This window comes from Myotis lucifugus, unplaced genomic scaffold (assembly GCF_000147115.1).
Source record: "Myotis lucifugus unplaced genomic scaffold, Myoluc2.0 scaffold_100, whole genome shotgun sequence".
NCBI lineage: Eukaryota > Metazoa > Chordata > Mammalia > Chiroptera > Vespertilionidae > Myotis > Myotis lucifugus.
In genome coordinates, this window is record NW_005871148.1 from 2,737,662 (window position 1) to 2,752,414 (window position 14,753).

General features: G+C 35.3%; 1 protein-coding gene across 1 annotated transcript in view; it reads right to left on the reverse strand.

The window, feature by feature from the left end:
* Nucleotides 1–14,753, reverse strand: part of CEP112 (centrosomal protein 112) — a 281,747-nt gene that overhangs the window by 176,668 nt on the left and 90,326 nt on the right. Inside the window, exon 18 of the mRNA XM_014458887.2 lies at nt 6,114–6,249. Coding sequence (XP_014314373.1) covers nt 6,114–6,249 — 136 coding nt within the window. The remainder of the gene's footprint in view (nt 1–6,113; nt 6,250–14,753) is intronic.

The following is a 14,753-nucleotide window of genomic DNA, read 5'->3' on the forward strand; positions in this document are numbered from 1 at the left end:
GGATAATAAAGACCATTACAAACTTTTGAACAATAATAGATACAGAGGCAGAGCTGCCTCAAACTGATTGTCAAACTGCAGTGGGAAGGCCAGGGAGGGTTGGGGGACAGGAGGGAGTGGAGTAAGAGATCAACCGAAGGACTTGTATGCATCCATATAAGCATAACTAATGGACATAAGACACTGGGGGGTAAGGGAGGGCAGGGGTTTGTCAAGGGCAGGGGGGAAAAAAAGGACACTTATGTAATACCCTTTGTAATACTTTTAGCGAAAAATAAAAAAAATAGATCTCTTAAAATTTCTCTTAGCAATATTTTATCATTTTCAATGCAAAAGTCTTCAAAATGTTTCATTAGTTTGTTTATAAATATTTGATTCCCTTTGATGCTACTATGAATTAAATTGTTTTCTTAATTTCATTTTTAGATATTTCATTGCCAGTATATAGATGTATGACTGAATTCTGTATATTGATCTTGTAGCCTGCAAACATGTTCAAATTATTAATTAGTTCTAGTATTTCTTTGATGATTTTGACCATACAGGATTGTGTCATCTGAAGACATCTGTATGTCTTCCTTTCCAATGTGCAACTTCCTCCTCCCCTTTTAGTGCACCGTCTAAATTCTCCAATACAATATTGAAGAGGGTGGCAAAAGCAAACATTTTTTCCTTGTACTTAGGAGGAAAAGTATTAAGTCTTTCAACATTAAAGTATATTAACCATAGGGTTTTCACAGCTGTCCTTATTAGCTAATGCAGAGTAAGTTCACTTCTAGACCTAATTTGTCAAAATTTTAAAAATTCATGAATAATGTTGAACTTTTTCAAATGCTTTTTCTGTCTCTGGTGAGAAAAACATGTGTTTTTATCCTTTAATCTATTAATAAGCAATATGATATTAATTGATTTTCAAACATTAAAGCCACCTTGGATTCCTGGGATAAACTGTACTTTATGGTGGTATATAATGATTTTTATCTGTTTCTGGATTCAGTTTACTAAAATATCATTAAGGGTTTTTGTGTCTACATACATGACAGATACTACTAGGTGGTTGTCTTGGAGTATCTTTGGCTGATATTAGAGTAATAGGTGCCTTAAAGCAGTGGTTCTCAACCTTCTGGTCCTTTAAATACAGTTCATCATGTTGTGATCCAACCATAAAATTATTTTCGTTGCTACTTCATAACTGTAATGTTGCTACTGTTATGAATCGTAATGTAAATATCTGATATGCAGGATGGTCTTAGACGACCCCTGTGAAAGGGTCGTTTGACCACCAAAGGGGTCTCGACCCACAGGTTGAGAAGCGCTGCCTTAAAGAATGAATTGGGAAGTGTTCTTTCCCCCTCAATTTTCTGAAAGAGTTTTAATAAAACTAAATTTTTTTCCTTAATATTTGATGGAATTTAACCAGTGAAGCCATCTGGCCCTAGGCTTTTCTTTGCTAATTAAATATCTTTAGGTATTATAGCATAATTCAGATTTTCTATCTCTTCTTGAGACAGTTGCAATAATTTGCAGCTTTCTAGAAATCTGTCCATTTCACCTAAATTGTATAATTTTTGGCATAAAGTTTTAAAATTATCTGCTTATAATGTCCTCTCCTCTTTCATTCCTAATGTTGGTAATTTGTCTCTTGTCACTTTTTTTTCCGTAAGTCAAGCTAATGATACAGAAAAGTTCTTTTCAAAGAACCAACCTTGGCTTCAGTGACTTTCTATTTTCTATTTCTTAACATAATTTCCTTTCTTCTTCTTTATTGGTCAGAAGCTTGCTTTTTTTTTTTCTGGTTTCTTAAAATGAAGTTTAGGTTACTGATTTGAGAACTTTCTTTTTGGGTATAGATGTTTAAAGCTATGAATATTTCTCTAAGTACTGCTTTAGCTACATTCCATGAATTTTGATATGCCATATAGTCTCAGTCAAAAGTAGGTTTACAATTGTTTGTATGAAAAATAATTCAATAATAAATAAACAAGAATAAACTCTGTTTTGCATGTTCATAACTGTAAACCTACTTTTGCCCCATCCTGCATTATTTTAATTCAGTTCAAAATATTTTCTAATTTTCCTTATAATATCTTCTTTGATCCATGAGTTTTTCATAAGTATGTTATTTAATTTCCAAATATGTAGGGCTTTCCCGGATTTATTTATTATCATTGGGGTTAAAGAACACATTTTGTATGATTTTTAATCCTTTTAAACTGTATTTAAAATTATTTTGTGACAAATGTATGGTGTGTTCTGAAGACTGTTCATGAGTGCCTGCAGTCATTAGGTGGAGTCCTTTAAATCACCACCCCAGTCTCAGATACATTCCCGAGGGGCATCATAGAAACAGACCCCAAACAGCAGAGCAACGGCTTTGGAACGTAACTAAAACTGTACCCCCCCCCCCCCCCGCCACACACACACACAGAAGAAATGGATTTAAGTCAACTAATCAATACCTTTTTCACTGGAAAAATTTACCCTATTATTATCATCATTATCATTAAATACTGTTTTATTTTGGACATTTTGTTCTGTGTTTGTTTCTGTTCCTTGGGCAGTTATCGCCTCTCAGATTTTGCTTTTATCTTCTCAATCTTTTTATGAGAATGTAACATCTTCTTAATTTTATTTATGCCCATGTTTATATATTTCGAAATTATTTTAACCTACATTTCCCTAATTTTAAGAACCTTTGAGTCTCAACTCTTCCGTGGCAAAGTGTTTTAGCATATTATTCTCCTCTTACCCTCTCACTATCCACCTACTTCTTGAGCTTTGTTAATGTAATATAAGGGTTTAAATTTAAGTCACTATTAAATTTGTATTTAATAACATTTGTATTTAATAACAGTAAAATTAGCATTCAATCTTATAACTAGATTTTTTACAGTTAAATTTGTTTCTGGTTTGTTGAATTCCATTGTTCTCAACTTTTCTCCCCAGGTGTGTGATGTCTTTTGCTTCTTCTATGGATTGGTTGATGTGCTCATACAATTTTTTTCCAGAAAAGAAATAAGTGGTATACATTATGTGAGCACGTACTAAAAAAATGTTTTCCTGTTGGTTTTGCAAGTGAAAAACTCCTCGGTTATATGTAAAGGTAGGTCATACCTTTCTCCAATACTCTGAAGCATTACTCCATTATTTTTCTAAAATTGTTGCCAGTTTTATCCTGCTTAGAAATTTGCAGGATTTGCATTTTATTCTTACCTCTATTTGAGGTTCAATTCTTTCTCCAGACTTATCCAGGTTTCACTGCATTAATTTTACTTGATCTGTGGCCTCTTTCCTATAAATCATGTCTTCTTATAAAGGTACCATGTTTCTGAATTATTTTTCTGAATTATACAGTAGCTCATTTTCAGAAGTATGCTTTTCTTGTATGACTGCTGGATACAAATGTTGCTGCTTTTTCTTGTCCTGCAGAATGCTTTCACAAGTCCTACTGCTGTTTGCTTGTTTTTTCTCCTTCCTTCCCCATGAATTCTATGATCCCTTAATATTGCAGCATCAGCCCCGAGAGGTGCATTAACTAAGCCAAAGGTGCCCTTCATGGTCTCAGTTTTTCTCAGAAAGTGGTTCTGCCACCCTTAGCAGTTTCAAACACCTCATTCTTAGCCTTCTTAAATGTAGACTTAAAACTTACTGAAGGCCCCCTCCTTTAATATTTTCTGTAACGCTCTAGGTGTCAAGCCAATCAGAGTTTCCTATGCAGCACCCCTGCATATTGGGCCCAGATATCCCTTCCAGGGCCTGGGCTCTGATGGCAGCGGGCAGCTGGGAAGAGAGGCACATCATGTGGCCAGAACTGAAAGTCACCCTTCAGTACAAATTCTCAGCAGGAATCTCACTTTTGTCCCAGGCAGTGAGTGAAGAAAGAAAGAAAATGGGATCTCAGACACTACTCTCAGGACCCAAATTCACAGGGCTCAATATGAAGGGAAATCTGAATCAAGACAATAACAACAAGAAACCCCACTTCCAAGCTAGTAAACCCCCAGAGCTCAGTCATAACCTTCCACAGGAAGTTTCTACGACCCAGTCAGTGTGTGAGTGGGGCTCCTGAGGAAGATAACTCCAGCTAAAAGTTAAATCACAAACCAGTACTGCAACGTTCTTTATGATCAATAAAACTTGGCCTGGCTGGTGTGGGTCAGTGGTTGAGCTTCAACCCATGAACCAGAAGGTCACAGTTCAATTCCCGGTCCAGGGCACATGCCCAGGTTGCAGGCTGAATCCCTAGTGCACGGTGTGCAGGAGGCAGCCGATCAATGATTCTCTCTCATCATTGATGTTTCTATCTTTCTCTCCCTCTCCCTCCTCTCTCTGAAGTCAATAAAAACATACCTTAAAAAAAAAGAAAACTTGAAATTAACTAAACACCCTTGAATCAAGGAGATGATAAATAAAGTATGGTATATTCATATGATAAAATACATTTAGTGTTAAAGGGATTGTACTAAATCAACATAGATAGGGCACAACTGTATAAAATTAAACATAAAAGAGTAAACAAAATATATAAAATCTATAGTACTTATCTAACTTTTTAAAAATAGAAGTATAAAAATGCATACAACATACATCAATATAATTTATGCACATAAAATAATAGGCTGAAATATTACACATTAAATTAATTATAGTGGTTTTTCTCTGAGATGGAGAGAGTAATGTGATTAGACATGAACAACAAAGCAAACTAAGACGTCATCTGAAAAGATTTAGTTTAAATAAACAGTGTCAACAATTGTTGATTCTTCGTGATTGTGTACCTTGGTGTTTGTTCCCTTTATTCTTTTTCAATTTTTTATTTTCTCTTAAAACTGAAAAACATGCCACTAACTTGTAAAGGGTGTCCCAAAATTCATGCAAGAAGTAATTTTGATAGAAAGCACAGGTTTATAATTAAAAATTGTAAATTTTTTATTGATTCATAAAGTATACAGTATAGGGTTATGTATGGAATAGCATATCGGGTAAATGGCCTCCATGACTTTGCTGGCACATACACACTCTTTTGTTGAAATTTTCCATGACCGTTTTTGCATAAATGTAGCTGAATTTCGATGAGGCTCATTTTCATCTTGATGGCTTGGTTAATCGACAAAATTGTCGCATTTGGGGTTCAGAAAATCCACGAGTGATTGTTGAGAAACAAATGCATCCACAATGTGTCACTGTTTGGTGCGGATTTTGGGCTGGAGGCATCATCGGACCATTATTCTTTGAAAATGCGGCTGCTCAGGCAATAACAGTTAATGGTGCTCGCTATCGTGACATGATAATCCATTTACCCGATATGCTATTCCATACATAACCCTATACTGTATACTTTTTGAATCAATAAAAAATTTACAATTTTTAATTATAAACCTGTGTTTTCTATCAAAATTACTTCTTGCGTGCATTTTGGGACACCCTTTACAAGGATTGAAGACAGCCTCTGTCTACCTCAACGACCAGTTGAAAATAATCTGCCGTAACTGATCAATAAAACACTATTCATGGAAATGAACAAACACACATGGTCAACCTGAATCCTTGCTCTACAAAACCCGACTTCGTCTGTAGACTGATCCAGCTCCCAAAGTAAGATACATTTCTGCCATTACCACATGTGTAGACGCAACTTTAAAATGGTTATTCGGGCATGAAGGGGAGGTTGAATCAAGGAATCCTGAAGGAAGAAAGAGGACCCATCTCCTTGTCCACACAGCTCTAGGTGCTCTCCACGGTCTCCCTCCACTCACCCCCAACAGGGAGCTGCTGATCACAGCGCCCCCAGTGGCCTGGGAGGAGCAAGGCACAGCTCCTTTCCTTGCATGTGCCCTGCTAGGAGCAGGGCAAGCCGCTGGCTGACCCCTTTCCAAGGGGCTCTGGTTCTTGGCCACTAGGGGCCACCTCTTCCTTTGAGGCTCTTGTGGAAGTGGGTGTCCTCTGCCAAGGCTACAGTCCCTTTCTCATTCTGGGTTCCTGACCCAATTGCACAGCTAATTTTGGTAAAGGTTTTTTAAAAAAATAATATGCTTCTGTCATATGTAAGATCAGAATGTGCCTTGCTACTGATAGAGTGACTTTCAAAAAGGACAGTACGGTGGCCTCCTCACCTGGTCTTTCATTTCGGCATAGACTTTCTCCGAGTTCAGTTCCACCTGCCGCTTAAACTCCTCCAGGGCAGCGTCTGCCTGCTGGGCCTGCAACCTCTGAACCTCAGTCACACGAGCCAGCTGCTCCTCTTTCTCCCTGGAAAAGTTCAGAGAAGCTTCAGAGTCCAAATATGAAAGAACCAGGCTTGAAAGAACACTATTTAACCTTCTCTAAAACAAAACTCAGATTTCAATTTTTTGATCCAAATTCTATAAAACTTCTCTTTGATAAGTTGACAATAACATTACTTGTCTCAGGGAAGAAAAGGGTATAGACACATAATATGTGTTCTGATCAAAGCACAACTACTTTCAAAGATTTCCCTAAAAACAAAACTGATTGAAACCAGGCATCTCCACATCAGACTGAGCCTTCCGATGGCCATCGGGAACTTGAATTTGGCCAAGTGCATTTTCACCCTTCTTATATTAGTCCACACAAGAAGCAGGAAGCCTTGAGTTTTATTCAGGGTATCCCTGAGATACATGGATTCTTTTGTTTGAATACTCAAATATTTGAATATTAAAAGAGCATAGGAGAAAGCCTAAAGTGGTGTAAATTATTTTGGGTACCTCAGCGTAGGCCAGTGATGGCGAACCTTTTGAGCTCGGCGTGTCAGCATTTTGAAAACCCTAACTTAACTCTGGGGCCGTGTCACATATAGAAATTTTTTGATGTTTGCAACCATAGTAAAACAAAGACTTATATTTTTGATATTTATTTGATATATTTAAATGCCATTTAACAAAGAAAAATCAACCAAAAAATGAGTTAGCGTGTCACCTCTGACACGCGTGTCATAGGTTCGCCATCACTGACCTAGGCCTAGGTTGGCAAATGTGATGGACATTTGCTCTGGTGTTATTGACCCAAACAACTGAGAGTGGCTGCTTAGAACACTCTGTCGGAGGATCTGAGACCAGACACAGAGGAAGGGCTGCTGTGGTTGATGCATAAATAACAGCCCACTGCAGGAGACTGGGCTGCAATAGCTCCTTCTCTGCCATACTACAGAGACGAGTCCCCTGTCACTCTTACATTCTGGGGGTTCTCCTGAAAGCACCTGGAATGACTATTTCATGATTGGGATTACAATTTTTCAAAGGTCTACTTTTGCTTGCTCAGTCTGTCTATAAATGGAAAAGAAAGTATATTGGACAATAGTTTATAAAAATACATGACTTACAGCTGAAATATCAGCTTTGTTCTATGAATATTGAAAGTCAGTTGTATTGCACCATTTTGTCCAATAATTCACAAGAGCTATTTAAACACTTTCAATTTAATAGGACCAACATTTTCTTTACGTCATCTCATTCTTACCTACTAAGTGTAGTTCATTTACTTTATAACCAACTTATGGCCACATGAGTCAAAGTCATACACTGTAATTATAATCAGGTACCTATTATTGACCATATTAAAAATATATATTTTAAAAATAGTTTTGAAATAAAACCTTGTACAATAAAGCATGTTGCTTTTAATTAATAACTTCTATCCTGATTTACAAATAGAAAATATTATTTTATATTAAATAGCAAGTAAAAGGAAATGTGTGAAATCTCCCAACTAATTTTAGCTCCACTACACAGTCTGGAGCTAATTTAGTAGTAAAACTAAAAAGCAAAGAAGGCCTCATTCAGTGTAAATCAATGCTCTTGTCCAGTGAAACCATGGCAAACGCAGAGCTCTGCTATTATTTAGGAATTTCTGTCTTAATATAAATAAAATATCTGTCTTAATTTAAACAGATTATATTCATTTTAATTTTAATGAGGGATCCATTTTCCTCTCTATCAAAGTCACAAAATGGAAGACTTTCAGCATTTGAAAAAGAAAATCTGCTCCTTACTAACATGAGCACAGTATTCCTTTTTATGATTCCAAGTAGTGTCCTGTAAGAAGCAAAAAAAAAAAAAAAAAAAAAAGTGACTTTGAAGATTAGTTTTTCAGCGGAACTTGTGGGGCCGAGTATAAATGCATCACTCAAATGCCTTAATGCTGGGCCTCCATGAAGATAAAAAGGTGGAAAGAAGATTTGCTTTTTAGTTCTGATTTATTTATAAAATGCAGTAAATTTTTCTCATCTGGATATATAAAGCACAAAGAAAAAAGAAGCTGAATTCTTATATAACCATGAGCCAGCTCAGATTAAAGGATGCTCTGAAGCACATGATTATTCCAAAAAGGCAGTAAAATGCAGGAGACTAATGGAGTACCATTTAGTATTTCTTGAGCTTTACAAGCTAACATTTATATGTGCAGGCCAACCTTAATTTGAAAATCCTCCCTTTGCACATTTGTGTACCAGCACTTTTGATAATGATGGCAGGGATCCAGCATGCATTTATAAGGCTTCACATTACAGTATACTGCATTTGCTGCCAGCTTGGCATCTCCACTGGAAACTCCAAGAAAAACAAAACAAAATAAAAAACTTCAAACAAGTTTGAAAAGCAACTAGAAGAGTCTCCATTCCCTTTCCAGCTGAGCTGGTAAACAAGACTTCCAAACAGTTATATCATCTATGTTCATGGCTTCTATTGGGCCTTAAACTGGTTAGAGTGAGTTAGTAAAAAAAAAACACTAAGATAGAACTATCACTTAAAATGCACTAAAAATAATACCTTTCACTAAGCATGATAAATGGCTTCTTATTCACATGGTTGCTAAGACTAGTGGTCTCTGCTAAATTTCTGTTTAAAAATGGTGACCACTATGGGTATCGAAACATTAAGAGTCAAAAAGGATGCCCAGCCAGCATGGCTCAGTGGTTGAGCGGCAATCTATGAACCAGGAGATTACGGTTCGATTCCTGGTCAGGTCACATGTCCAGGTTGCAGGCTCGATCCCCAGTGTGGGGTGTGCAGGAAGCAACCGATCAATGATTCTCTCTCATAATGGATGTTTCTCTCTCTCTCTCGCTTTCTCTTCCTCTCTGAAATTAATAAAAATATACTTCTTAAAAAGAGTCAGGAAGGGATACCTGGTAAAATAGAAATTAGTATGGGTCTTACTATTGGAAAAATGACAATGCTCCTCAAATTGAATGCAAGGGACCCAGACTGGGTGAAATAATCTTAAAAAAGAAGAACTTATTACAAAGCTAGAGTAATAAAAACAGTGTGCTACAGGCCTAAGGATAGATCTATAAATCAATGAAATAGGATTCAGATTCCAGGAGTGAACCCTATCATCGAGCATCAGTAGCTTTTCAGCAAGGGTGCCAAGACAGCCCACTGGGAAAAGAATAGTCCTTACAGCAAATAGTGCTAAGACAACTAGATATCCACATGCAAAAGAATGAAGTTGTATTCCTTCCTTACAACATACACAAAAATTAACTCCAGATGGGCCGCAGACCTGTAAGAGCTAAAAATATAAAGCTCTTAGAAGAAAACACTGAGCTACACTGTCTTCTTAGATATAGCACCAAAAGCAGAAACAAGAAATTAAAATGTAGATAAAGAGACTTCGGCAAATTAAAAAATTCTTGTCCTGCTAAGGATATTATCAACAAGTGAAAAGAAAACCCATAGAAAGTGAGAAAATATTTGCAAATCATATTTCTGAAAAGAGACTTGTATCAAGAATAAAGTACTTTTACAGACCAATAATAAAAATATAACAATTTAAAAAAAAGGTGAAGAATCTGAATAGACATTTCTCCACAGAAGATATACAATCGGCCAAAAAGCACATGAAAGGACACTCAAGAAAATACATATTAAAACCACAATGAGATACCATTATACAACTTAGCTTGGCTATAATAAAAAGACAGATAATAACAAATATTGTTTGTTTTGCTTTCATCGGGGTAATATAAACCAAAACCACAGTAAGATATCATCTCAAACCTATTAGAATGGCTGTCATCAAAAAGACAAGATAACAAGTGTGGGTGAAGATGTGAAGAAAAGGGAACCCTTGTGCACCATCGGTGAGAATGTAAATTGATACAGCCACTATGTAAAACAACATGAAGGTCCCTCAAAGAATTAAAAATAGAACTATGGTATGTTCCAGTAATTCTTCTTCTGGATATATATCTGAAGATAATGAAATCACTATCTTGAAAAGATATCTGCACCACCCCCATGTTCACTGCAGCATTATTTACAATAGCTAAAACATTAAAACAACTTAAGTGTTCATCAACAAATGAGTAGATAAAAAAAATAACTTAACACACACACAATGGAATATTATTCAGCAATAAAGAAGGAAATACTACCAGTTGCAACAACATGGATAGACCTTATTTTACTTATACTAAGTAAAATAACTCTGACAGCAAAAGACAAATACAGTATGATCTCACTTATTTATGGAATCTAAAAAACCCAAACTCAGAAACAGAAAACAGATTGGTGGTTGCGAGGAGGTCCATAAACCCTTTGAAGTCAACTGGATCTGAATCATGATTCAGACGATCCTGGCATCGCCCTCCTAGTCACTTAGCATGTTCCAGTTGCTGAGACAGGGTCCTGGCAGCAACGCCTGAGTCACTTGGTCAGATACTGCAGAAAACTGAGACGTATGAAGAAATGTTTCTTATTCTGGGGAAACTACAATCTGATCAAGGCGAAAGATAAAAATGCAAGGGAAAAAATCAAAGAGTAATGTAATATTATATATTTTGTGACAAATTCTAAGTGTTATAGGAATCAATAAATGGAAAGAGGCCATGAGAGTCCGTACAAGAAAACCAGACTCAGAAGATAGAAGATTTGTCTGTAAAGTATAAATAAAGCAACATGGCTAAAGTTAAACAGTTTAAAGTTTTCCATAATAATTTTGTGCTAAACTAACTTAGCCTAAAATATGGGTTTATAAATAAATTAGAAGAACTCTACCTCAGCAAATGGAAAAGCAATTGACATTTTTATAAAATAAGAAAACCTTGAGAGAATTATCCTTAAAGATAAAACAGCTACAGTGTATAGTGAAGAAACATTCCTTTAAAATCTTTAAACTTCAAAATAACCCCCAAATCTAATGTTTCCTTTTAGGTTTCCTATATTTAAGAAAGTACTGATCAAATGTTCCATATATAAATTATACATCATACACACAAAGCTACATACATACCCCCCAGTACATCTTATTTTCCATCTTATTTAGCATATCAATAAATAATAAGGAAATATATGTTCTTCCCATAAAATGACAAAGCCTAAATATTTTGAAATGGGTGCAGGACCACTTCTTGTTACTAGGGAGAAAAGGCAGTGGTGAAGTCATTCAGGCAGAATAAGTAAGCAACCAAAGCCAGATCAAAGGAATAAAGAAAAAAAGCTGAAATGTGAAGCTGAAATATTTATTTCCTTCAAAAGACCATTCGTGCCTTGTCCCTGGACAGTTCAATATTTCAAAGTGGCCAGAAAATATTCTCGCTTACATTCATTACTATGTACAGTAGATCAAATTACAAATAGGACAACTTTATTTACCAATATTTATCAATGAGAGCTTTCTGTTTATCATAAATGATTCCTAAATTATGTTAAATATATTTTAAAGTCACAATAGGTATTTTCTGGCACTTTTAGTGACTGACAGCTGCTACAAACTGTAACATTTATAAGTGTAACCATAATGTTTAAATGTCTATGCAAATAAAGTAGAGTGAACATTTACTGAGTGCTTACTATGCTCATCATAGTTTAAGCGGTTCATATATTATTTTACTTCATTTTTATAACTATAAAAGATACTCACTTTTTTCACCAATGAAAAGAATGAAGCTTAGAAAAATTAAGTGATTTGCCCAAGTTTACACAGTAAATGGCAGAGAAAAAAATTAAACCAGTCCATCATGCTATTTCTTTACATATATATATATATACACACACACACACATATACATATATCTCCCACGTTCAAAGGCTGTTACATCGCATTGTTTACCCATATCTTCAGAAAAAAATCACTTCTACTGTCATGGTAAACAACCTGCTTCCCTATTTATAATGGTCTGGCCCTCTAGCAACTTCTGCGCAAAATTATAGCTACTTTGCCTACAAACCTCAGGTGGTCATAATAATCTGGCCACTCAGTGTATGTATAAAGTTTAATAGATCACTATCTGATGTTAATTGAACTTACAACTGGGTTCTTACCATAACATATTCTTACACAACATTAATATTTGCATACCAAACCACTTTTAAAACATTTGAAAGTTTAAATGTTCATCAAGCATTTACTTAATGTCTCTTGTATGCCAGGATCTGTGCTTGGGTCTAGAAATACAAGAATAATCAAGGCATTGTCCCTGCTTCCAATATGGGAAAGAAGACAGATTCTATACTATTTTCAGTGTGATAAAGCTACACAATGACATGAACACAATACACAAGCAAACCAGGACCAGAAGGAACTCTGTGCCTAGCGTAAAACAGAAAAGCTTCATGAAGGGCATACCATTTTGTAAGATCATCACTCAGAATGTTTAAGTGGTCAAATATATAATACACACATGCATGTTCCATATATATGTTCACCATATATATATATATATATATATATATATATATATGTTATATATTATATATTTGTAAAATATATATTTGATATTTATAAAATATATTTTATTTGCTTCCTTACCATAACACTTTCCATGAAAAAAGCAAATCTCCATCAAAAGGATGATAAATATGGTCAGAGCAAGAAATTTCTAAAGATGGGATTAAAGTTTCTTTGAGATATAATAAAACATACAATATTTTTACTGATTATAAAAGCATCACTCTATTGATAACTGCATAAAAGCGCAGTTCCTAGATTTATGTTAGTTTTAACACCCAATCTTTATTTATAAAGATATATCATCTATGTTATAAGACCATTTCTTCCCACTTCATAGAGTAGGAAGGCTCCAGTTTTCCAAAGGCTCTAGTGATTATCTTCCAGGTGCTTAATAATAAGTTCAGTCATCTGCTAACTGCTACCTCCTGGTTCATTCATTTACCATTAATGTGTGAAGTACCCATTATGTGCTAGGCACCTTGCTAGATGTTGAGAAAACATCACTAAATTAATCACGCACAGCTCCTATGCTAAGCGAGCTTTAAGTCCAACAGGGGAGAAAGGTATTGAATTAATACTAATAAGGACAATGAATATTCAATTCAATGAACCAAGAAGAATATAGGGTATTTGTATAATGGGGGAAACCTTACCTAGGAGTTAGGATGTAAGAAAGTGATGTTAAAGTTAACTGAAGGATGAGGAGAAGTGGGTAGAAGAAACTATAGGATAAAGGCATTCCAGCATTAACGGTAACAAATGGAGAAACCGTGATAGGGAAAGTTGTAGTTAATAAAGGAAGAGAACAGGAGCCAATTAACTACAGAGAAAAGGGTTTGTGATGAGGCTTAGTTTCTCATATTGAAACTCTAGAGAATAGAATTTTTAAAGTTTTGTAGAAAAACTATGATGTGTGAGATAAAAAATATAATGGATGGGATTAAAGGCAGATTATACACTGCTCAAGAAAAGATCAGTGAACTTGAAGACAGAGCAATGGAAACTAACCAAAACAAAGCATAGAAAGAAAAATAGGGTGATACAAAAGAAAACAAGTAATCAGTGACAACCTTCAGCAACCTAATATACAGAGGTGGGCACAGGTAGGTTTACAGTTGTCTGTATGGAAAAAGACATGCAGACTACGATTGTCACAAAAGCTTTATTAACAGAAAAGAATGTCACAATGGCACAGTAAACATACTTTGCCCACCCATTTGTGTACTTAAGAGTCCATAAAGGAAAAGAGAGAGAGGGATGAGGACATAAAAATATTTTTTAAAATAATGCCCAAAGCATTTCAAATTTGATTAAAATTATAAATCTATATATCCCAAAACTCAAAGAACTCCAAGCACAAGAAAAATAAAGTCTTCTATTTTTCAGCTTAGTTCTAAATTTGAGAGGGAAAGATGATGTTAATTTTTGGCCTCTAATCCCTCTGAAATAAAAAAAAAAATGTTAATTTTTTTCAGGTTTTATACAAGTTTATATGAAGAATTTATTTCTACACAATAAATACATGTTCCTAATAAAGCAGTATCACTAACTTTATTTTCATTAATAACCCTCCTTAAAATTCTTAGGGAATCTATAAAAGTATGCCATTCCCATACTAATTCAGACTTTATTAGTAAGGATGTGTGATAATTTTGATAGAGGGGACATTTAAGTTTACCTTTACTTGTTCTAAGATAAATGTCTTTAAAAATGTATTATAATAACATTGTATAGGCCACAGTTAATCTGTTTTTAAAAATAAACATAACTACTTAAATAAATTTTAAAAACATCTCCAACTCCCACGGCCTAAGTAAAAGGACTGTACGCTATAAAGATGCGAGCTCTCCGTGAGTGTTTCTCTCCAGTGGGGCCGGAAGAGACGTAGCTTTTCTACACTCTGGCCGCATTTCTCATAAGATCTCCGCTTCTCGCTGTGCGTATGCGCTGTTCTCCTCTTGGTGTCAGCATAACTACTCAAAACTTCAGCTGCCCAGCCAACCTTCATCATAGTAACTTTCCATGTTTTCAGCTTCTGCACTGATTGAGTTAGTCCAGGTTTG